The sequence below is a fragment of the Aquarana catesbeiana genome, linkage group LG02 (genome assembly GCF_042186555.1).
Source record: "Aquarana catesbeiana isolate 2022-GZ linkage group LG02, ASM4218655v1, whole genome shotgun sequence".
Lineage (NCBI taxonomy): Eukaryota > Metazoa > Chordata > Amphibia > Anura > Ranidae > Aquarana > Aquarana catesbeiana.
Genome location: NC_133325.1, coordinates 412,004,792 through 412,031,079, shown reverse-complemented (window position 1 = coordinate 412,031,079; position 26,288 = coordinate 412,004,792). Strand labels below are relative to the sequence as shown.

At 40.3% G+C, this 26,288-nt stretch overlaps 1 protein-coding gene across 6 annotated transcripts in view; it reads right to left on the bottom strand.

The window, feature by feature from the left end:
- Window positions 1-570: 570 nt before the first annotated feature.
- Window positions 571-26,288, bottom strand: part of COL16A1 (collagen type XVI alpha 1 chain) — a 283,723-nt gene continuing 258,005 nt past the window's right edge. For all 6 annotated transcript variants that reach the window (XM_073615404.1, XM_073615405.1, XM_073615408.1 and 3 more), the window contains 7 exons: window positions 20,049-20,084; window positions 9,847-9,891; window positions 9,576-9,767; window positions 3,861-3,927; window positions 3,556-3,729; window positions 3,061-3,138; window positions 571-2,970 (listed from right to left, as the gene is read on the bottom strand). In XM_073615404.1, the coding sequence (XP_073471505.1) occupies window positions 2,777-2,970; window positions 3,061-3,138; window positions 3,556-3,729; window positions 3,861-3,927; window positions 9,576-9,767; window positions 9,847-9,891; window positions 20,049-20,084 (786 nt within the window). In that variant the 3' untranslated portion in view covers window positions 571-2,776. The remainder of the gene's footprint in view (window positions 2,971-3,060; window positions 3,139-3,555; window positions 3,730-3,860; window positions 3,928-9,575; window positions 9,768-9,846; window positions 9,892-20,048; window positions 20,085-26,288) is intronic.

Here is a 26,288-nt window from a genome sequence, read left to right as displayed (position 1 = left end):
CCAGAAGAGTGGAAGCTGTTATAGGCACATAAGGTGCATGTATCTGTGGGGGATGGGGAAGGGACGTTGGATAACTTCATAATAATATCCACGGGATGTCCAACTCACTCATATAGGTGCAATGGTCAGGTTTCCACAAATTTTTGCCAATATACTGTAGCTGCAACTGTTAAGACTTCTGTTCCAATGCTGCTGAAGGACCCCTATCCATAGCTTTGCTAATAATACCTGTTTGTAAGTTGGATGTATGTACTGTTATTAACTGTTATTATCTTCCTAATATAAAGTTTGTATTATTTCTATATTGGTTTGCATCTATATATTTATGTTACAGTATATACTGCTTGCAGTAGTTCTTTGGCTCTCAATTACTTTGTTTAGATTACTAATTAATATTCCAGGAAGCAAATCCCCTCTGTTCACAGTCCTGCTTGGAGGCACTGCCAACTTTTTTATCAAACCCACTCTTCCACTCAGCGAAGGTTCTGGTTCTTCTACATACCTACAGGTTTGGGGAGGGCCATTTCTCATAACTACCCTCCCCAGAAAAGCGCTACACAGACTTAAAAATTGGAAACTCAATTATATGTATATTTATATTAGAAAAAAACTCTGAGCAGCACAAGTACACTAAGCATCTCGCTACATTGGCAGAATTTACACCATTTCATAGTAAAAGTGGTGTTTAGCACTGTGTTTTGTATACATTTCATAAATCTACAAGCAATGACTTGAAGAAAAGCAGAAGGAAGAGACAATGACCCATTGCATGAAATTTCTGCAACATTTTACATTCTACCATATTATATACACATTAAAAACATCAACAAATAAAGCTCTGTACACACATGAAAATGTAATAAAAGGCTTAGTCTGCAGTTACACAAACTAGTTAACAGCTTTCAAAAGAGGCAGCTATGCATTTCACTTTTTGCTTTTGTTTAATCATTTTCATTTTAACTGACCAGCCATAAAATGTGTCTAGATTGTATGGGATCCAGGTTTACTTTATTAAATACAATTGCAATTATTATTATGTACGCTCATCATAGAGGGGATGCAGTTGTGTTCTATCACATAACATATTTGGAAGCACCTTTTCACTGCAACCATTACCCAAAATAAAGAAGCACCTATTGCATACATACTAGTCGTATAACAGGCTGAGGTAACATGGTACATCCACGATGCATTTTTAAATTGCTTTAATCTAGCAACAAAGTCTACTTTGTATGTGGCTGTTTTCCTAGAATTATCTTTAAAGTGACCTTGTTGCAAAATTAAAAATGGCAAAAAAGGATTCACTGTAAAGAAGACATATTGAACTTCCTTATTCTGCCACCTGCACTGCTAATCTTTTTCTAGGGGGTATTGGGCCCCTGAGAATCCTATTTATTTCACACACTTTAGGGAGTACCAGACTCCTGGTCACCTGACACTTTCTGTGGTTTCTTCTGCTAGGCTCCAACATAATTAGTTTGTCATGAAGTGAAGTAGTGGCAAGCTAAAGGAACTACAGTGCTAAGCTGGGGGACCAAAAATATGATCAGATGAAAATCGTTTTGCAGGCACTGTGGCTTTTGAAGAGGGCAAAGATTGATGCTGTGGAAGGCAGAACATGTAAGTATACATTACCTCTCCTTCAAAAGGGCAACCTCTGTCTGTCATATTTCATTTTATGACAGGGCCTCTTTACAAAAATCTTTTTTTTTTTTTTCTTCCAGGCGGATCACCACCCCACATCTTATATGTAGTTTGATGCAGACAGGCAATGAAATGCAAACTAGATTTTCACAACTGTCTGTGACTTTTCTATATCAGCTTTTAAAAGTTAAACAATAGAGGTATGATAAATATGTGCTACAAAGCATGTAAGAGACTCAGATGACATCTGTACAGTTTGAAAAACTGAAAATGCTGAATACCAAAAACTGTCATGTTATTGAAATTACCTAGCTATAGCCGTCAAATAAAGAAATACAAAGATTCAAAAGATAATAACAAGGTATCCTTGATGTTTCTGACACAGTCAGCAGAATAAATTAAGACAATTTTATAGAAAAATTGCAACAAACTTCTAAAATGAAATGTATGGTAAGATATATGCTATGGATATTTGATTTGGTGAAAGTTCAATAAACAAAGCTAAGAAATACAGTAAGAAGGGCGTCCATCTCATACAAAAGACATAGCTGAAAATATAAAATGATTTCTCTATATATTAGAAGAGTAAAGAATAAAAAATAGTCCTCATCTCAAACCTTAGACAAGGTAAAGTGGAATCCATTTCCCAATTATGGAAATATGAAGAATTATCATGCTAGGGACAAAGACTGGAAACAGTTCCGTTATGAAACTCCTGACCACTCAGATATTATTTTGATGATTCGTGAGACAATGAAGTGTCATTCTGGTCTGTCACAGACAGGGATCTTACAGTTTACTCAAGTGCTACAAGTTAATGTAGGAATAAGGGAAATCATGAAAAATAAAAAGAATAGAGCCTTCTGGCCTGGACAAAGAAGACCTAAAAGTATACAAGGTGCATGAATATATCCTTCCCTTTCTTTACCAGAAATGTTTGCCTCTCGATACGGTGCAATATATAGAGATTAGTATATCGAAAAGCATGCAGTTGACCACTCTAGCAAGGAAAGGGCAGACTTCTCTGACGATGATCCAGCAAGACAGTTGTTAGGGTCTAAAAGAAAAGAGTTTAGGACTTTGAGTGAGGCACAAAAAAATGTTGTTAGGGTCTGTGGAATGGTACAGCTTATCAACCAGGTCCTTTCATGTTCTTTGGCTGGTACTCTTGTACTGACATCATGCTGTAGCAATCCGATGGGTTGCATCTTCCATCTTTGCCTGTGTTACCTTTTGGTCCAGCTGGTCCTGGTATACCTGGTATGCCTTGTTGTCCCGTTGGACCTGGTGGTCCTAATTTACCATATCCAGGTGGTCCTTGTGGTCCTGAGGCAAGAATAAGCATAATTCAGAAACTCAAATTAATTTTCCACTTGCCTCTTTTAGGCAAAACATTAAATACAATTAAAATATTACCTGGTGATCCAGGTGGGCCCACATCACCCATGATACCAATTCCATTGTTTCCCCTTTCTCCCTTTGTTCCAGGTTCACCTGAAAGTAAAACAATAAATCATAAATAAAGTCAACAATAAAGACATTCAGTATTTCCAAAATATTGACTGAGAACCATATACAAGGTTCAACCAAAATTTTAGATATAAATGGCTGCTGACAAGACATTTCATGCTGGCTTCTATCTCTTCCATGGTCTGCCTAATTTCATAGTAATTCATAGCCATTAAAAGCCATTAAAAACCAGCTAAGGGAATTTGAGCTTGAGGGCAGGAGTGTTGATACAAAATAATTATAGAACAATCACTCCACTTACGTCTCCGCTACATTTAAAAAAGATGGCGGATGATTTAGCAAAACAAAACTGAAATATCATTTTTTTGCTGGTCTTGGTTTGGCTTTAAGTTGAAAAACTGGGCTTTGAACTTCTCAATGTGAAATACACATTGATTTTACCTCTCATTCCAGGTACTCCTGGTCTTCCTTCTCGTCCGATCTGCCCAGGAGAACCTGGGGCACCCTGAGGTCCTGGGCGTCCTGGAGTTCCATCTTTACCAGGTGGACCTGGCCTTCCAGGTGAGGCAACCATCTCTACTGGTGTCTGCATGCGTGCATAATATGCCATTCTCTCTGCAAAATTAGTAAGGAAATGCAAAGTAGCTTAACAAGAATGATCTACCTTTTCTTTAATTATCTGCATAATATTTTTAGGCATCAATAGATTATTACAGTTAGATAGTCTCTCAGCCCTGCAATCATACCATCAAAGATCTTGATAACTTCCTGCCGAATCATCCTCCTAATTTCATCGTAATTGATGGGATCCGCCTAGTATTTAGAGAACAAGGTTTATTAGTCTAATACTAAAGAGAATTCATAAAATGATAAGTAATTGCCTATAATTTAATAAGGCCAAAAGTGAAGTGCAGGAGGTGGGATTGACCAAGCATTGACATCCTTGTTGGAGCTGCTAATTTGTGTATTTGTGCAATCCAGGCATGAGGGCTCTTGAAGCTGTTGGTATGAGGAGGCAGTAGGTTGATTTTCAGTGCCAATACCTGATGCAGTCGTTTTCAGCATGGGGCTTTCAGCACAGGTTTCAGGTGTGAATTATAAGTGTGTAGCTATACCACCCCAGTAAAAACTTTCTATAATACTTAAGTTGACCCTAGCAATGAACCCATAATTAAGATATGCACCAGCACTTAATACCTATACATGAAATGACCTCTTAACACATAACCCCATCACACATTTACATTTCACTCCTAAACTTACCCTAAAATTTAAACTCTTAACCCAATCCTCTCCTTAACCATTAACCAAACATTAAGTTAACTCCTTAAATCTTAGCACTTAACTTTCTCAAATACTTAAACGTATCACTTAATTCTATACTTTAACCATTAACTTTAATATTTAACTGAATGCTCCCTCTAAACATAAAAAAATAACTCCTAAAGTACATTAAAACCTCCTTAAATACTTCAATTGGCATAATAAAAGTCCATACATAGCCTACACCACAATTTAACAACACGTAAGATCCCACCATTTATAATAAACTATTAATCTGGAGGTGTAAGCTATACCAATACAAAGGTAATCTCTTATAGTGATGATAACTACAGGATAGTACTTGTTAACCCCCTAGTGAAAATGCTTATAACCTGTCTTGGGCTTTAATTCGGCTTGAACTACAAACCCAGAACAAGTAGATTATGTTGTCAGGACATGGATCATCTGCTGGTGGCACTGTGGTTCCCAGAGCTAAAGAGCCTGGTTCCAGTGGCAACCAGCAGGTGTCTCCCAACAGCCAGTAGATCTCAGTGATTAAAGGGGTTTTAAAGGTTTTGTTTTTTTTTTGTTTTTTTTTTAAATAACAAACATGTTATACTTACCTCCTCTGTGCAAGGGTTTTGCACAGAGCGGCCCCGATCCTCCTCTCCTGGGTCCCCCAGCGGCGCTCCTGGCTCCTCCTCTTCTCGAGTGCCCCCACAGAGAGACGCTTTCCATGGGGGCACTCGTGCGGGCATGCTCCCGAGTCCTGATGCTGTGTCCATTGACACAGACAGCAGGACTTGGCCCTCCCCCCAGCTCCTGTGTCACTGGATTTGATTGACAGCAGCAGGAGACAATGGCTCCTGCTGCTATCAATCTATCCAATGAGAACCCGCGACAGCGTCTGTGCTCATTCTCGTCACTGAAAAGATCAGGTTCAGGTTCGTAAAAGTGGGGCTCTGGGGGGGCAGCTGGACTACAGAAGGTTTTTCACCTTACTGCACAGAATGTAGTAAGGTGAAAATCCTTGAGGGTTTACAACCCCTTTAAGCTCCACCTGATGCTGGCTGCTATGAAGGTATATAGCCCCTCCCTTGATTTGCATCAGTGTTTCAGTGTTATGTAAGAAATACTCAGTGCAGATATCCAGCAGCAGCAGGGATGGCGAGCACAGTGTAGCTATACTTATGAAACTGGAATCAGACTGAGTATGAATAGAATGAAGCTATTAATGCACACAACACCAACAGACCATAAACACAGCAAAAATTAAAAATAAAAGTGGCAGCAAAGCAAAACCAACAACCTTACTATAATACACTATATACAAATGGAGGGAAGCTGACATAAACAGGGCATGATCAGGACTGGGAACAAATGGAGCAGAGATGGGGTAACATGATTTGGATACTAGAAGCAAGGTGCAGGTAAAGGCAGGGATCAGGATAATCAGAGAGCAGGGATATGGCTAGCAGGCAAAATGCTAAAACACTGTTACAAATCAAGAGAGGGGTTCAACCCTTCCCATCAGACAGCATCACGTGGAGACTAATTACTGGGATCTGCTGGCAGATGCCCACTGGTGGATCCTTGGGATCCAGGTCCTGACATATGAAGCCAGGGTTGTAGCATTCTAAAATTATGGTGATGAAGCTGGACTCCAAACAGGTTGGACATTTTTTTAAAAAGTCAAAAGAATACTCAAGGGGCAGCCCTCTATTGCCTGGCGATGCCCCAACACAGTCCCTGGGAGAATCAGCTTGTATAGAGTGAGAGAATGAGAGTGTCATAGGGATCAGTCTAAAGAGCCAAGAAGGAGAGTTGACAGCATTTCGGGGGTCATACACAAATTTATCAGGGCTACAAAATAACAAAAACAGGTTTTATATAGCAGTTGTTTTAGTTACACAAAATACTCTGTCACAATATTCATAATGAAAAATGATTGAAATGCCTTAAAGTTGTTGTAAAGGCTGATTTTTTTTTCTTAAAATAAAATAATAAACATGTAATAATTACCTGCTCTGTGTGATGGTATTGCACAGAGTGGTCTCACTTTCTCTGAGTGTCCCCATAGCAAGCCGGCTGCTGTGGGGGCAATCGTGCCAGCATGCTCATGAGCTGGACTGTGTGTGTAAATAACTATATTTGATGCCTATAAAAGTAATATATATTCATATTCATTTGTGAATAAAAGTCCAATATGCATATACAATTTATGAAAAAAACAGATTTATATGCAATTTAAGATCTCTATAGCACAGAAAGTAAAGTTCTGCTTTTACTATTGTTGAGGACTAGTTTACAGATTGGATTTTTATACACAGACTTTTATTCACAAATTTTACAATTACTTAATATAATTCTGGGACTAAAATTAATATACCTAATGTGTTTTAATGAATTTAGCCAATCATGTCCTTGTCCCCAATGACAATTTTGCATAACTAAAATAATTGCTATAAAAAACCTGTTTCTATTATACTATACTAAATTTCTGTATGAACCCCAAAAATTATTGAATGTCAACTGTTCCTAGGCCTTTTTTTATGGAAAAAATAGGTTTGGGATGATCCCAATGGCTTGATACTCTCATTCTTTCTTTTAATTAGCATGATACCCAGGCAAATAGCTTCTTCAGGAGGTTAGCAATAACAGCCCACATAGTTCCCTTACCAAATCTTTACTTTAAGCCCCTTTATACCTGAACATTTTGCTGCTTGTCTCCCTATGCCTGACTGCACCTGACTATGCCTGACTAGGTAGATTCTCACTCTTTTCAAATGTTTGCTGTTCACACTTGTACACCTAGTCGCCCTAAGCTTTACACTCTGGATTCAAAAAAGTACATGAGCTTTTTTTGAGCATAGTCAGGCATTTTGTTTTCTGTAGACTTAGAACACCTGTAAATGCATAATACATGCTTTTTTGCAGCTTGGGGAACAAACTTCTGGAGCTTGATACATGCAAAAATGCCTGCAATAAGCCTGAAAAATGTTGGAAAAGTAAAGTAAAAGCTTCAAAATCATCGTGAATACACTTAATTCGGGTGTGAATGCAGCCTCACACAATACAGGTAACTTCCATATTGCTTCACTTTGACAAAACTAATTAATAGAAACTTACAGGATCCTATTTCTAGGAGAATTGCAGTTCCCGACACACACACACACTAACAGCTAGAACATATACCCCAGTAATAAGTTTATGTTGTATTTTTCCTGCCATGTGGCCTATTGTGTGTCTTTAAAGACTTCTGCAACTTGTATCCTCCCCCTTATCTTTAGCAAGATACCATACAGAGGATAAAACTGTACTAGCACTATATTTTCAGCAAAACAGACACAGCGCCCTCAGGACTCCCCACCATGGCATGATTCACTCTACCAGGGAACTATTCCTAGATGTAGGAGTAAGGGAGGGGAGAGATTAAATAAGACACCCTACAAAAAACTTAAAGGTACATCATATAACAGCAATCCTAGGGCTAGTGTTGACAGGTTTTTGTTCATGTAAGAACTGCTTTTCAGTCCCATACAAGTTTAAGGGGAATAAGGAAGCAGCTTAAAATAGTCTAACTAAGAGGTCAACTGCAAGTCAAATGCATTTGTTAAAGTGTTTCGGGTGATTTCGAAAGTATTTAATACTATTGTCAAAAGCAAGCTGATATTGTCCATCAACTAGCCCAAAGCCCTTTGACAAGTCACTTAAGAAATATCATGTGACAAGAAATTGACATCATATAAAAGGTAGGTTACCAAATTTCATTTAATGAATTTTGAATGATCTCAAAAGCATCTAATACTAATGTCAAAAATAAAGCTGATATTGTCTATCAACAATAGCCCAAAGCCTGTTAACACAGGCCATTTAAGTAATGTTATGTGTAAAAAAAAAACTCATATAAAAGGAAAATGTTCAAATTTCCTGGGGAGTCTATTAGAATGTAAAATAACAGCACAATGAAAAACCGTACCCTAAAAACACAGTAATGAGTACCTGTGGGCCGTAACAAAGAGCAATATCACCAAAAAGGTACCTGCAATTTCATCTTTCAAAGGAACAACTATATTTAAAGGGTAACTCCACTTTTATGAAAAATAAAATAGCAAATAAAAAAAATAATATAGCATATACAATTGCGATACAAGTCATATTGTAATGGAATGTTATTAACATTCCCTTTCCTTTTCAGTCTGCAGCTCTGTAAATTTTCTGTAAAATGCAATGCAATATGGCTACCTGGAGGCATTCTGTACACGGATAGTGTACAGAATGTCCCTCAGATATGTCATTTCCTGCTTGGGTGATTGGTTTACTGATTTTCCCAGAGGTCTGCACTAAGATACAAATCAGCATCCTCTGCAACAAAAAAATATAGTATTTGGTGAGATACTCCCAAAGGAAAATCATGTCTAAAGGGGTACTCATTAGAGCCCTGCAGTTGCAGCAGCTGATTGATAATTATAAAACCACTCCCATACAGATTCACTCGGCAAATGGACACAAACATACAAACCCTGATTTCTCCAGAATAACAAAAGGTAGGAATCTGCAGCAAAGTACATAGATCACCCAGAGGGGAGTATTTTTTCTCAACAAAAGTGGAGTTTCTCTTTAAGATTGCCATTGTATTTAATGCAAACCTACATTTTGTCCTGTGTATCAAGCCCCTTGGTTTGCCCAATTTGGACAAAGCACAGATTTGCTGTTAATACATCTGTCACTTTAAATGTAGTACGGAACGCTGATACTTTAAATGTATAATCTTATCTATGCCAATTGGGAATGTAAACCAATTCAGTACATTTATAAAAATGCTCAGGCATCCCTAGTCATATACACGTACTGTATGTTTTGACACAGCAACAAAGTGAAGATAACTTCACCACTGAGAATACATTTTTAATGAGCAATTTGAATCAACTAGATAAGCTTACTAGATACAAACTTTGTATCTTCTTTGAATAATTCATAACTTTAATTATCAAAGCTTTTTGTGTGTTTCCTAGAATATACACTCCAATTTTTAGGATAGATAGATAGATAGATAGATAGATAGATAGATAGATAGATAGATAGATAGATAGATAGATAGATAGATAGATAGATAGATTTTTTGTCTTTCCTAAGTACTGGTAACTTGTAGGAAATGCTATCCTATATCAGACCATTTTCTTCTTCTGTCTTCTTACCATTGTTCCAGGAGTTCCGGGAATTCCTGGTGTACCTGGTGGACCAGGAGGGCCACTAGATCCTCTTTCTCCAGCAGGTCCTCTAGGCCCAACAATTCCAACAGAATCACTTTTTCCATAGCCGTTTCCTGGTGGCCCTGGTCTTCCTCTCTCCCCTGGGGGTCCTGAAGACCCAGGAGCACCAGCCTCACCCTAGAGTAAGAGTGTATAAATTACAAAATAACTTAATTTCCAATTTAATGACAAGATGTCAAATGATATGACTTCTTACCTTTTCCCCTGGTATTCCAGGCATGCCAGGCTTTCCTTGAGCGCCCTGATATAAAATGATGGACATAAAATAATGTATTGTTGTTAATTTTCTGTATTTATATACAGATATATATTGATACAAGTCTATATCAAATATCCACTTTATCTACTTCAAATGTATATGAATACAGCATTACATCAAACTTGTTTTAAAATATGCAAATAGCTAAGGCAGGGGAACAGGCCAGACTTCCAGATCACGTGACCACTGTGATTGTCTGTCACAGTGGTCACATGATCAGCAGCATGTTCTGTCAGCTCCCAATCATAGCTCAAGACCAGGAACTGTCAGTGACAGCTCAGGCACTGTGCTGGAAGCATGCAGTAAGTGCACTCTCAGCACAGAAACCTCAGTTGCCTTGCAAGCATATGTTCAGCGTGTGAGCATTAAGACCCACCCTCCCTGCCCCACCACATATGTATTATGTGGTCGGCAAGAGATTAAAGACATACTCCACCTTTCTGATCATGTTTAATTTTACACCTACAATTCAAGTGTAATATGAAACATGGTCACATTCCCCAACACCCCATTCTCAAATCACCACCCACTTAAAGAGGAGGTCCGCCCACCCCTGCAAAAATTAAGGCCCCTTTCACACTGAGGCACTTGTAAACTGCCAGTAAAACACTGAGCACTTTTGAAGAGCTTTTCAGGAGTTTTTGAAGAGCTTTCCGTTCATTTTAATGGAGAGGGGCATTTTTTTCACCACCCTGCCAGCGCACTGCCCCAGTGTGAAAGCATTCATTGATTTTAATGAAAATAGGTTTTGGTGAGCTTTTCAGGCACTTTTTTTTAGCGTGAAAGCGCCTTAAAAGCGCCTCAGTGTGAAAGGGGTCTGGTATTGCTGGTCTAAAAGCCAGCAGTTACAAATACTGCAGCTGCTGACTTTTAATAATAGGACACTTACCTGTCCTGGAGTCCAGCAATGTTGGCACGACAGCTGATGTTTTGCCGGTAAGGGAACGTGGCAGTGTAGCATTACAGCGTCACGCTGGGTCCCTACTGCGCATGCGCGAGGCACCGCTGCGCTCTCCTACTGGCCCGGCAGCGGGGGAAGGAGGAGGGAGCCGAGCTGCTGACATAATGCGCCGCGACCCGGTGTCCCGGAAGTGGGGACAGGATACCAAAGACAGGTATCCGTTCAACCCTAAAAGAGGGGGGGGGGGGTAGATAAATGAGCAGAAGTTCCACTTTTGGATAGAACTCCGCTTTAACCTGAATTGCAAGTTGTTTCCAGGGTCATGTTGTGGCTGTGCATGGCTTCCTTTGCATGGAAATGCAAGTCATGCATTCAAAAGGGATCTGTGAATGTAAAGTCACATCTACCACTATTGTGTGATGGGGCTGAGGCAACTTTCTCTAGAGGAGTCTGTACATTGCACTCACAATGCACTGATCGTGGTTGCAATGCTCTGCAGGCTTCAATGCAAACATTAAATAAATTCACATTTTTAGAATTTTATTAACCCCTTGACCCCGGAAGAATCCCTGCCCCCCCTTCACTGTACCCAAATAAAATTGATGTCCTTTTTTCACACAAATAGAACTTTCTTTTGGTGGTTTTTGATCACCTCTGCAGGTTTTTATTTTTTGCACTATAAACAAAAAAAGGCCAACAATTTTGAAAAAAAGACAATATTTTGAAATTTCTGCTATAAAATATATCCGATAAAAAAATTTAAAAAATTTACTTTCTTCATCAGTTTAGACCAATATGTATTCTGCTACATATTTTTGGTTAAAAAAAAATCCCAATAAGCGTATATTGATTGTGCATAAGTTGTAGCGTCTACAAACTATGGGATTTTTTTTTTTTTACTAGTAATGACAGTGATCAGCGACTTATAGCAGGACTGTGATATTGCGGAGGACAAATTGGACACAAACTGACTCTTTTGACACTTTTTGGGGACCAGTGACACTAATACAGTAATCAGTGCTAAAAAATATGCGCTGTCACTGTACTAACACTAGAAAGGGGTTAACATCAGGGGCGATCAAAGGGTTAACTGTGTGCCTAGCCTGTGATTCAGTGTAGTAGGGGAGGTGTTTTTACGAGTGGAAAATGGATCGGTGTTCCTGCTTTACAGGAACACAGGATCTATGCCTTCTGTACTCACAGAACGACAATCTGCCTTGTTTACATAGGCAGACTGCCATTCTGACTTTGTACAGAAGCATTGGCAGGTGCTGGCAGACATCGGGTCCGTCATACCCACTGATCAACTCCCACTGTGTGGAGCGTGCGCCCCAGATCTGGCACAGAGCGGCCGTCCTGCCGCAGTAAATGTATGGTGGGCGGTCCGCAAGTGGTTAGTATGGGTGTATTTAAAAAAGGTAGGATATGCCTTAAAGCACTCATTTTGTTTAATGTAGTGCCACTGATTCTGAATTAAATGCCCTCCAGGCAAACCTGACCTTGGTACTATACAGTGTTAATTTTGGCAGCAAATTTTGATTTAGTTTTAGTCTTAGTCTTAGGACTAAAATGGCATTCTAGTTTTAGTCCCATTTTCGCCTTCTGCAATTGTTTTAGTTTTAGTCGTATTTAGTCGACTAAAGTTGACTAAATGTCCTACCTTTTAGACGACTAAAATCTCCAGTACATTTTAGTCGACTAAAACTCATTTTAGTCGTCTAAAATCGAATGGGTCTAATTAAATTGTAATGCATTAGTTAACATTTCTCTACAATTTCCAAACTCATTATATACTGCTGGAGTGAAAAATCTCATATGTTATTATTTAAGGTATTGAGGTATGAACATGCACTAAAGGCCAGTGTTAATTTTGAAGTCAAATTTCAATTTAGTTTTAGTTTTTTGACTAAAATGTCATTTTAATTTTAGTCCCATTTTAGTCTGTTGACTAAAATGCCATATTGGCTTTAGTCGTATTTTAGTCATCTCAATTGTTTTAGTTTTAGTCGTAATTTAGTCGACTAAAATAGTATTCATTTAGTCGACTAAAATGTTTTAGTCATTTTAGTCGGCAAAATTAACCCTGGTACTATATATATGCTCAAACTTGGAGACTTTCAACAATATAGAGTTAGGTCCGCAGTATACAGGGGAGCCTTGGTGTAGACACTGCAGCTTCCACATATATTTCCAAATGTGTGCAGCTTAACCCTCTGTTTTAATGGGAATTGTTGGACAAGGTCAATTTTTTTTTTTTTTTTGCAAGCTAGCTGGTAAAAGTGCTAGGTAATATTTGTCTGTTTATAAATAAAATCAGAAGCAGCCTATTATTTTGTCAGCGGCACAAAATAATCTCCTTACTGAAATAAATGATTATGAATACTGCTTGAAGCATAAGCCTTCACAGAACTACATATCTACAAGTAAATAATCTATAAGTAAATAATTTATAGGATTATCCCTATAATTTATTGGATTATAGGGATAATCCAATAAATGTCCCACGTTATAAGCAAACAAAACCATTGACCAATAAATCTCAAAATATAACACAAGATTTTTGGTACACAAAAAATATATGCAGCAAATAGATTATAGCTCAAAGACCACTATACTCAAAAAAAGAAATCAAGAAAAGAAATCAAATATAAAAAAACACACATTAAAAAAAGGAAAAAAACAAGGCCAAACAAAGAAAATTTAAAAACAAAATAAACTTTACCAAGAGCAATCCGAACCAGTATACTATCGTTTACACATTCAAATGCTTATAAACTGAAAAAGACAGCTCAAGATGTATATGCCAAAATTGTAATGGTATTGTAATTTAGAGAAGACAGTATATGGACTAGGATTCAACCATCTGTTCGTTGATTGAACAAATTATAGTCATTTGAATTTAAAGAAGACAGTATATCAGGGGTGTCCAAACTTTTTTCAGAGAGGGCCAGATTTGATGAAGTGAGGGCCGACCATTTTGCCTGACATTCTTTGAACCATTAAAATTCAGTCTAAGTGTGTTTGTCCGAGCACTAATACACTGCCCAACAAAAATTCTCTTGCCTTTGTGGCTGTGTGTGGTGAAGTGGTGAAGAGATGAGCTTGGGCTGTTATTTGGATATATATATATAGATCTATCTATCTATCTATCTATCTATCTATCTATCTATCTATCTATCTATCTATCTATCTATCTATCTATCTATCTATCTATCTAGATATATATATGTATCTCTTTTGTGGCCCCCAACGAATCCCAGAGCACCGCTCAGGACTAAGGATGAGCTTGGGCGTGTTATTTGGATATGCCGTATTTATTGGCGTATAACACGCACTTTAAGAGGGAAGTTCCAGGAAAAAACTTGAATTTTAAATAAAGAACTGTGAAGCAAAATAAGGGTCAGTGCCCATCAGTGCAGCCTAATCAGTGCCCATCTGCAGTCTCACCATTGCCATGAATGCAGCAGCACTATTGCCATGAATGCAGCCTCACCATCCTCTCCTGCTCCATCTGTCAACCACTTGTCATATGAAGCTTCAATAAAAGGATTTTTGGAAGTGCAGCCATCTGGAATCATTTCCTTATGTTACACAGCATGTGAGCTGAGCTAGCACCTGACTAGTGTGTGTGGGGATTAACCAGAGATTCACTCACCTGGAGCGGCTTTTCTTGTTTCAATGCAGCCTTGCCACTGCCATGAATGCAGCCTTGCCACTGCCATGAATGCAGCCTCACAAGTGTCATGAATGCAGCCTCACCATTGCCATGAATGCAGCCTCACAAGTGCCATGAATGCAGCCTCACAAGTGCCATGAATGCAGCCTCACCATTCTTATGAATACAGCCTCACCATTGCCATGAATTCAGCCTCACAAGTTCCATGAGTGCAGCCTCATCATTCCTATGAATGCAGCCTCACCATTGCCATGAATGCAGCCTCACCATTACTTTAATCCAGCCTCACAAGTGCCATGAATGCAGCCTCACCATTCCTATGAATGCAGCCTCACCATTGCCATGAATGCAGCCTCACCATTGCCATGAATGCAGACTCACAAGTGCCATGAATCCAGCCTCACAAGTGCCATGAATGCAGCCTCACCATTCCTATGAATGCAGCCTCACCATTGCCATGAATGCAGCCTCACCATTGCCATGAATGCAGCCTCACAAGTGCCATGAATCCAGCCTCACAAGTGCCATGAATGCAGCCTCACCATTCCTGTGAATGCAGCCTCACCATTGCCATAAATGCAGCCTCACCATTGCCATGAATGCAGCCTCACAAGTGCCGTGAATGCAGCCTCACCATTGCCATGAATGCAGCCTCACCATTGCCATGAATGCAGCCTCACAAGTGCCATGAATGCAGTCTCACCATTCCTATGAATGCAGCCTCACCATTGCCATGAATGCAGCCTCACCATTGCCATGAATGCAGCCTCACAAGTGCCATGAATCCAGCCTCACAAGTGCCATAAATGCAGCCTCACCATTCCTATGAATGCAGCCACACCATTGCCATGAATGCAGCCTCACCATTGCCATGAATGCAGACTCACAAGTGCCGTGAATGCAGCCTCACTGTTGCTATGAATGCAGCCTCACCATTGCCATGAATGCAGCCTCACCATTGCTATGAATGCAGCCTCACCATTGCTATGAATGCAGCCTCACCATTGCCATGAATGCATCCTTACCATTGCCATGAATTCAGCCTCACTATTGCCATGAATTCAGCCTCACCATTGCCATGAATGCAGCTTCACCATTGCCATAAATGCAGCCTCACCATTGCCATGAATGCAGCTTTATCATTGCCATGAATGCAGCCTCACCATTGCCATAAATGCAACCTCACCATAGCCATGAATGCAGCCTCCCCAGTGCCATGAATGCAGCTTCACCATTGCCATCAGTGCAGCCTGATCGATGCCCATCTGCAGCCTCAGAGGGGACAGGGAGGGGGGCAGGACGAGCGCTGACAGATTACATCGGTGGCCTCTTCAATACAAAGTCCCGCCTCCTATGATAGACAGAACAGTCATTCAATGCCAGCCCAGGAGACAGGACTTCCTATTACAGAGGCCACAGAGTAAACAGGAGATTCTCCTGTATGTAATCTGTCGACACCCGTCCTGCCCCCTCCCTGTCCCCTCCGAGGCACCGATAAATATGGGTATATATCTTTTGTGGGAGTCGTTGGGGGCCACAAAAGATATATGTATCATAATTATCAGGGGGGCCGTTTGAAACCGGAATGCAGGCCGCAATTGGTCCGCGGGCCGGACTTTGGACATGCCTGCAGTATATGGACTAGTAATCAACCATCTGTTTGTTGATTGAACAAGTTATAGTAATGAAATGAGAAATTCACAGGAGCTCAGTTAGTTCTGCAGTCCTGTGACCTGTTTTCAGTCGACAGCGAGTCACAGAGCCGGTCCTGGCTCTGCAAAGATCCCAGACCTATGGTCTGAATCCACCCAGAAGCTTGGACCAATCCGCTGAGAGGATGAGCCAGACCCTCCCGCCCCTCCAAAGCCCCAGCACTCCAGTGAGAACTGGAGGGGAGAGCAGAGAGCTGGTGACTGACAGTCACAGCTCTCTGCTCAGAGCGGAGGGGAGAACTGATCGATCAGCGGTGTTTGATCACTTAGTTCTCACAGCAGAACCAGCAGGGGGGCAGATGCATCATAGGATCCATGCTGCATCCACCTAGGTCAGTATAAATGTTTGTTTTTTTTGAAAGTCCATACTTCTCTTTTAGCCTGGGTTCACACCGTTCCAGCGCCAGTTCCCGCATCCCATCTCTCCCGCAGGCAGTACACACTGCCTTCTGTGAACCGCTGCAGGTGTCAATATATATATATATATATATATATATATATATTATAATATAATGACACCCCCAGATCGGTTCACAGATCACAGTGCGGGTGGCTGAATGGCTTAACTGAATGGTTAAACTTGCATTGCACAGACATCGCATGTGATCAGCACAGCAGAGTGGGTGCGAATCACATGCGATGTCTGCCTTTGCTACAGTGTGAACCCGGGCTTAAAGATATGAAGAAATAATATCTTTTTGGATTTCAACCTGTTGAAAAGATCCCCTCCTGTAGGAAACACTAGCAAGAAAACTGCATGTCAAACACTACAAGTGTTCTCCTCTTCGTAAAGTCTCTACAGCGCAATCCCAAATGTTTAATAACTTCCACAAAACAGGTATTCATCCACATAAAAATGTCTAAAAGAGGCACCTCTGGGCAGAGCTTACTGAAAGCTTCTACGTTTTACTAAAAATTCAAATGCATAACCCCTTTGCTATGGGTTCTTAAGTATTAACTTCATCTATCACACAAAACAGGTGTTCAGCAGGAATTTTTTACATTATTGACTTGTGAAAGTTTTGATTGAAGAGTGGCCTGCTTTTGTCCTTAAAGTGGTATTAAACCCCAAACCAAAAATGTAATACATTGCAGCTTAACCATCCTTAGATGTGGCGGCTGCATTCGATTTTTTTTTTTTTTTTTAAAGATTATTTTGCCCATGTTTTCATATGGTGATCTGGCCAGTAACATGCCTCCTGTATTAGAGTGCCCCCACTCTGGGTGAAGAAGCACAGGAGACAGCAGCTTTGTCAGTTTAGGGGGAGGGGAGTGTAAGGTGTACTAGCAGATTCAAATACACTAATGCCTCATACACACGATCGGACTTTCTGCCAACAAAACCGTGGAATTTTGTCCAAAGGGTGTTAGCTCAAACTTGTCTTGCATACACACAGTCACACAAATGTTGGCCAACAATTACAAATGTAGTGACGTACTACGTGGTTTTTCAGCTCTTTAGCGCCACCCTTTGGGCTCCTTCTGCTAATTTTGTGTTAGTAGAAGTTTGGTGAGTGTTGATCCGCGCTTTTCATTTTGCGCTTTTCAGTTCGTTTCTGAACGGTCGTTCATCAGCCAGATATGTTGCGGAATCGGAGGAGATAACATGTTATTTATTATTGGCCTTGGAGGTATTGCTTTGACATAATTTATTTGGTTGAATAATGATTTGATTTGGTATATTTTCTATATCTTTGGATGCATTTTTGGTTAAGTTCTATTGGCAGATAGCATGTTTAATTTTTTTAATGCACAATAAAAAAAATTGTGGAGAATAATACTTGGCTATGTGTTTTACTTCAAATGACAGTTTGGGAGTACACAGTTATATTTTAAAAAATACAATGTAAAATTGACAAGGGACACCAACATAGTTGTATCTTTGATCTTAAAAACTACGGGATAATGGTGCTGTGTTCACTTGCACAAATAAAAAAAATAAATAAATAATAATAATAATATTCTTGATATCACTAGAAAAAAAAAGTATTTGAAAATTTGTTTGCAATAACTGCATCAGTTTTACCAGCAAAGCAGCTTCATTATTATCCCATTAAAGAAGAAGAGAATTGTGCACTGCATTTGGAGATTTCATAATTTGCCACGTCACAAATGTTAATTCTCCATTACAAAGGCTAGTTTACAAGACCGACCGATTCTGGCTCGTCCTTGCTTCCGAGCATGCGTGTTTGTACTTTGGACTTTTGTCCAACGGACTTGTGTACACATGCTCGGAAAATCCGACAGCACACATTTGTTGGCGGAAAATCTGAAAACATGCTAGCCAACATTTGTTGGTGGAAAGTCCGACAACAATTGTCCGATGGAGCATACACACGGTCGGATTGTCCGCCAACAGCCTGACATCCAACATTTCCCATCGGAAAGTCCGATCGTGTGTACAGGCCTTAACACATTTAAGCCAAACACCAGCTCACACTGCAGCCACACAAGTAATTACAGCAAACCATTTTTTTTACTTTTGAGATATAGTTTTTACATGAATAAATAAAAGTAAATCATTGTAAGCACCCCTGTCAGTGGTAAATAGTTTGCTTCGACCTTTTAAACTGCTACATCTGCAGCACAGCTTGTTCTGTTCAAAAACAACAGACATACTGGCCAGATCACCAGGTGAAATAAAAGGAAAGAAAGCTTAAAAAAGAAAACAAATACAACCATCACAGCTACTGTAAGATTTGCTAAGCTGCAATATAATAAATGTTTGCTTTTGGGTTTAATACCACTTTAAATGACATATATATATAACTTTTGACAATCCTTATTTGACCCTAGCTCCATTAGTATTTCTTCTACAGAACTACTTATGTAATATATACTAATATACTGTATGTTCATCTTTATACTCCATATCTTTACTCCGAGCACCTCTGAGACCATGCATTTCAGAAGAACATCTTTTCTTTTAATTATCTGAGCAGTTAAATACATTTTCCTTTCTGATCTCCAAGAGGTATAATGTTATTATATTGTGATTGTTATATGTTTTGAGGCTTTATCTATATCATTTTCAATATATCTTCCTAGACTGTTTTAAATTCAGCAATGGACTCACTAACTTGACTGATGTACAGGTGTTTTATAATTAGACCTATTCATGGCTGTTTGTAATACCTAATATCTAATTTACATGTTCTGAAAGAAACCAATTGATGCAATCCAATCCTTTGTGACACAGTCAAGATTAAGGGCCGGTTCACACTGGTGCCATAAAAATCGTATGGATGAATTTGCATCACACTCACACAGGACCCTTTTTTTGTCCGCAGCAGAATCGGATCACATTGTGTTCACAGCAATGCGACCCGATTCCTGTCCAAGTTTGCAGATCGCACTGCGATATGTCAACTGATTTGGGGGTGTCATTAACTTTTACCTGACACTCCCAGCAGTTCTCATAGGGCAGTGTGAACTGCCGCCCAGAAACCTGCGATGCGGGAACCCGCAGTGGATTCGCAGGGTTCCCGCATCGCAGCAGCGTGAACCGGCCCTAACACCAGACAACGATTGCAGACAGTATGTAGTCCTTCCTCCATGCATGCTTCCAGTGGCTGATTCTTTGTCATTGTAAAACTTCCCAATGCACAGGAATTGCAGAGAGAAGCCCAACATTTTTTGTAAAAATGGATACTTGCGCAACTATTTTTACAGATAGATAGATAAATGCAGGTAATTATAATATAAAATATATGATGTAATTTATTTTATCAGAGTTGGAGAGTAATGGGACAAATAATGGTCCAGAATAACATTTTGATAAGTGGTGTAGGACAGGCATAGGAGAACACATATGTGCACACAGAAGAGCTAAGCATGTAGTGTTACATACCTCTTTCCCAGGTTCCCCATCTGATCCTGTCTCACCCTAATGTAAAACATAACAAAATATGTTTCCAATTAAAAAATATAAAACAGATATTACAGTGTGTTAGAGAGATAAAACAAATCTATGCCTACAGCTGAATTTTGGGCAGATATAAAATGTACACATTAATGTATCTCTGTATTTATTAATACATCATTAAATGAAATCTTTTTTTAATGTGAATACCCGAATTTAACTTGGTATCAGCCTGTTGCAATGCACTCAGAAGAGTTGATTTACTAAAACTGAAGAGTGCAAAATCATGCCAGCAAATCAGCTTCTAACTTCAGCTTGTTCAATTAAGCTTTGACCATAAAACCTGGAATCTGATTGGTTTCTATCCAGGGCTGCACCAGATTTTGCGCTATCCAGTTTTAGGCAATCAACCAGAGTGACAGAAAGATTAGCTCACTAGTGTGCTGCTTCTCTTTTCACTGTCCAGTCACAGGCTGCAACAGGGAATAAGACCTGTAAGGCTGGCCATACATTATACATATTTCATACAATTTTCTGTATAATTTTCTTTAGATTTACCTTCAACTATGTAGTGCAAGAGCCTGCCTATTTGGATACAATTGAAAGTGTTTAGTTTTGACCTCATATTATTGTTTTTTTGGTAAATCTAAAAGAAAATTGTACAAGAAAATTGTATGGCCAGCCTTAAGCTTCGTACACATGGTACAATTGTTGGCCAACCGAGCATCTGATTTTTGTCTTAAGGGCGTGTGCCAGGATCTTGTCTTGCATACTAACGGTACACAATTGTCATGCAACAAACACAAATGTAGTGACGCTCTTGAGCGCAACCCTTTGGGCCCCTTCTGCTAATTTCGTGTTTGGTGAGTATTGATTCCGAGAATGCGGGTTTGTACTTTCGACTTTCGTGTGATGGATTTGCATACTGACCATATGAAAATCAGACAACAAACCATTGTCCGGCAAAAATTTGCTAGCCTGCCATCCAACATTTGTTGGCCGAAAGTTGGACAACAATTGTCAAAAGGAGCATACTAGCGGTCAGATTTTAGGACAACAGTCTGTCAACAGACAATCCCCTGCCAACAATCGAAGCGTGTATGAGGCCTTAGTGTTACTACAGCAGACAGAATCGGGTCTTCGGTCCTGCCAGCTGTGTAAACCTCAGGACCGAATAAACAGAAACACAAATCTTTTGACAGGTAAAATAGCTCTCATATATGTATTTTATCTGTATGTTTTTCTTTGTTTGGAATTAAGCCTCAGAAATATTTGATTATACTGTACTTAACCACTTGAGCCCCGGACCATTATGCTGCCTAAGGACCAGAGGTCTTTTTCCAATTTGGCACTGCGTCGCTTTAACTGCTAATTGCGCGGTCATGCAATGCTGTACCCAAACGAAATTTGCGTCCTTTTCTTCCCACAAATAGAGCTTTCTTTTGATGGTATTTGATCACCTCTGCGGTTTTTATTTTTTGCGCTATAAACGGAAAAAGACCGAAAATTTTGAAAAAAAATGATATTTTCTACTTTTTGTTATAAAAAAAATCCAATAAACTAAATTTTAGTCATACATTTAGGCCAAAATGTATTCGGCCACATGTCTTTGGTAAAAAAAATGTCAATAAGCGTATATTTATTGGTTTGCGCAAAAGTTATAGCGTCTACAAACTAGGGTACATTTTCTGGAATTTACACAGCTTTTAGTTTATGACTGCCTATGTCATTTCTTGAGGTGCTAAAATGGCAGGGCAGTACAAAACCCCCACAAATGACCCCATTTTGGAAAGTAGACACTCCAAGGAAATTGCCGAGAGGCATGTTGAACCCATTGAATATTTATTTTTTTTGTCCCAAGTGATTGAAAAATGACAAAAAAAAAAAAAAATATTTACAAAAAGTTGTCACTAAATGATATATTGCTCACACAGGCCATGGGCCTATGTGGAATTGCACCCCAAAATACATTCAGCTGCTTCTCCTGAGTATGGAGATACCACATGTGTGGGACTTTTTGGGAGCCTAGCTGTGTACGGGGCCCCGAAAACCAATCACCGCCTTCAGGATTTCTAAGGGTGTAAATTTTTGCTTTCACTCTTCACTGCCTATCACAGTTTCGGAGGCCATGGAATGCCCAGGTGGCACAAAACCCCCCAAAATGACCCCATTTTGGAAAGTAGACACCCCAAGCTATTTGCTGAGAGGCATATTGAGTCCATGGAATATTTTATATTTTGACACAAGTTGCGGGAAAGTGACACTTTTTTTTTTTTTTTTTTTTTCATAAAGTTGTCACTAAATGATATATTGCTCACACAGGCCATGGGCATATGTGGAATTGCACCCCAAAATACATTTAGCTGCTTCTCCTGAGTATGGGGATACCACATGTGTGGGACTTTTTGGGAGCCTAGCCGCGTACGGGACCCCGAAAACCAATCACTGCCTTCAGGATTTCTAAGGGTGAAAATTTTTGATTTCACTCTTTACTGCCTATCACAGTTTCGGAGGCCATGGAATGCCCAGGTGGCATAAAACCCCCCCAAATGACCCCATTTTGGAAAGTATCCCCGTACTCAGGAGAAGCAGCAGAATGTATTTTGGGGTGTAATTTCACATATTCCCATGGCATGTTTGAGCAATATATCATTTAGTGACAACTTTGTGCAAAAAAAAAAAAAAAAAAATTTGTCTCTTTCCCGCAACTTGTGTCGCAATATAAAATATTCCATGGACTCGACATGCCTCTCAGCAAATAGCTTGGGGTGTCTACTTTCCAAAATGGGGTCATTTGGGGGGGTTTTGAACTGTCCTAGCATTTTATGCACAACATTTAGAAGCTTATGTCACACATCACCCACTCTTCTAACCTTTTGAAGACAAAGCCCTTTCTGACACTTATTGTTTACATGAAAAAGTTTTTTTTTTTTGCAAAAAAATTACTTTGAACCCCCAAACATTATATATTTTTTTAAAGCAAATGCCCTACAGATTAAAATGGTGGGTGTTTCATTTTTTTTTTCACACAGTAATTGCGCAGCGATTTTTCAAACGCATTTTTTGGGGAAAAAACACACTTTTTTAAATTTTAATGCACTAAAACACACTATATTGCCCAAATGTTTGATGAAATAAAAAAGATGATCTTAGGCCGAGTACATGGATACCAAACATGACATGCTTTAAAATTGCGCACAAACGTGCAGTGGCAACAAAATAAATACATGTTTAAAAGCCTTCAAAAGCCTTTACAGGTTACCACTTTAGATTTACAGAGGAGGTCTACTGGAAAAATTACTGCACTCGATCTGGCCTTCGCTGTGATACCTCACATGCATGGTGCAATTGCTGTTTACATATGACGCCAGACCGCCGCTTGCGTTCGCCTTAGCGCGAGAGCAGGGGGCAACAGGGGTGCTTTTTTTTTTTTTCTTTATTATTTTTTTGCTTTTTTAATCTTACTTTTAAACTGTTCCTTTCATATTTTTTTTTTTAATCATTTTTATTGTTATCTCGGGGAATGTAAATATCCCCTATGATAGCAATAGGTAGTGACAGGTACTCTTTTTTGAAAAAATTGTGGTCTATTAGACCCTAGATCTCTCCTCTGCCCTCAAAGCATCTGACCACACCAAGATCGGTGTGATAAAATGCTTCCCCAATTTCCCAATGGCGCTATTTACATCCGGCGAAATCTAAGTCATGAAATACTCGTAGCTTCCGGTTTCTTAGGCCATAGAGATGTTTGGAGCCACTCTGGTCTCTGATCAGCTCTATGGTCAGCTGGCTGAATCACCGGCTGCATTCTCAGGTTCCCTGTTGAGACAGGAGAGCCAGAGAAAAACACGGAAGACGGTGGGGGTGGGGGGTGCATTCCCTCCCACGGCTTGTAAAGGCAGTCTAGAGGCTAATTAGCCGCTAGGATTGCTTTTACATGAAAGCCGACCGCTGGCTGAAAAGAATGATACCAAGATGATACCTAAACCTGCAAGCATCATTCTGGTATAACCACTCAAAGTCGTGAATGGCGTACCTGAAGACAAAAAAATGGTTAACAATGGTTAACAATAAAGCACAGTAAACAGTAAAGTATAAATAATTACACACCTGAAAAACAAACATGATGAAACATAATAACAATAACAATAAAACATTGCAGAATAGAATACAGTAAAAAAGAGCAGAACAATAGAGAGAGAGAATAGAGAGAGAGAGAACAATAAAACGACAACTATTTATTTTTTATTTCATATTTTTTTTTTTTTTACACTTTTTTTGTAACTAACTTTTATAACGGTAACCGGTTCCAGGTTCGGGTCTCTCAAAATGCGATGGCATCTTGGGAGACCCTGTGAAAGTGTGCCTAGTCTGTGCAATGCTGTACTCTACGCTAATACTCAACTAGTGAATGGTAGCGTTCAAAACATTCACCAATGCAAAGACCAGGATTGTCAGGACAGGAGGGACAATAATAGCGGGTGTCACGCCTATATCCGCGCTTGCTGCAGACACAACATCTTTTTTGGGGGGTTCGCTGGGTAGGGGTACTCGGGAGGACATAAAGAAAATGCCTCTCATGCAGCCGACTGCATTTGGTTGGGGATGTGAATGGGGGAAGTATGGGCGCTGCAGAAGTGGTGGGTTCCCAATTAGGATTGGCGAATGCAGCAGGAAGGGCATTATGGGCACGACGGGCCTGTGTTTGTCTTTTTGGTGGCAGCGGGACACTACTTGTGCTTGCCACCTCACCAGCTTGAACTGCACTTATGGGACTCGCCACGTCACCACGTGTTACTGCAGTGCTGGTTTGACTACGACCGGGGTGTACTAGGCTGCTGGTGCTTGCCAGTTCCCCAAAACGCTACCAAAAAACTGTTAGCGATCGCAGGGATCAGGCCTGACTCTGCGAACGCTGCAGTTATGCGTTTAGTGTTTTGTAAGTGACAGTGATCAATCGATACTGCACTTGGGTGGGCTGGGCTGGGCCGGGCGGAGGGGCAAAACGCAGGTGCTAGCAGGTATCTGGGCTGATCCCGCTAACACTGCGTTTTTGGGAACCCTAAACTGCTGGTGACGCTAGTATAGATCTGATCGGATCAGATATTGATGTGATCAGATACTATACCACTAAGGGAGGTGTACGGTGCGTGCGTGGGTGTTAGCGGTACTGGCGCTAACCTGACGCTGCCTGGGGCTGGTGCTTGCCAGTTCACCAAAACGCTACAAAAAAAACTGTTAGCGATCGCAGGGATCAGGCCTGACTCTGCGAACGCTGCAGTTATGCGTTTAGTGTTCTGTAAGTGACAGTGATCGATCGATACTGCACTTGGGTGCGCTGGGCTGGGCCGGGCGGAGGGGCAAAACGCAGGTGCTAGCAGGTATCTGGGCTGATCCCGCTAACACTGCGTTTTTGGGAACCCTAAACTGCTGGTGACGCTAGTATAGATCTGATCGGATCAGATATTGATCCGTTCAGATACTATACCACTAAGGGAGGTGTACGGTGCGTGCGTGGGTGTTAGCGGTACTGGCGCTAACCTGACGCTGCCTGGGGCTGGTGCTTGCCAGTTCACCAAAATGCTACCAAAAAAACTGTTAGCAATCGCAGGGATCAGGCCTGACTCTGTGAACTCTGCAGTTATGCGTTTAGTGCCTTGTAAGTGACAGTGATCGATCGATACTGCACTTGGGTGGGCTGGGCGGAGGGGCAAAACGCAGGTGCTAGCAGGTATCTGGGCTGATCCCGCTAACACTGCGTTTTTGGGAACCCTAAACTGCTGGGGACGCTAGTATAGATCTGATCGGATCAGATATTGATCCGATCAGATACTATACCACTAAGGGAGGCGCATGCTGTGTGCGTGGGTGTTAGCGGTACTGGCGCTAATCTGACGCTGCCTGGGGCGACGCATATCACCGCCGGGCGATCGGGGGGCTAAACCTTTATTTGGTAATAAACGGCGGGTGCCCTGACACTATAAAAAAAAAAAAAACTAACCAGCGTCAACTGTAACGGTTATATGGTGATCAGTGGTGAAAGGGTTAACTAGGGGGCAATCAAGGGGTTAAAACATTTATTAGGTGGTATATGGGGGTCCCTGACGCTATAAAACGCTGACGGCGAACCTAAATATTTACCTCACTAACTAGCGTCACCAGCGACACTAATACAGCGATCAGAAAAATGATCGCTTAGCGACACTGGTGACAGGGGGTGATCAAGGG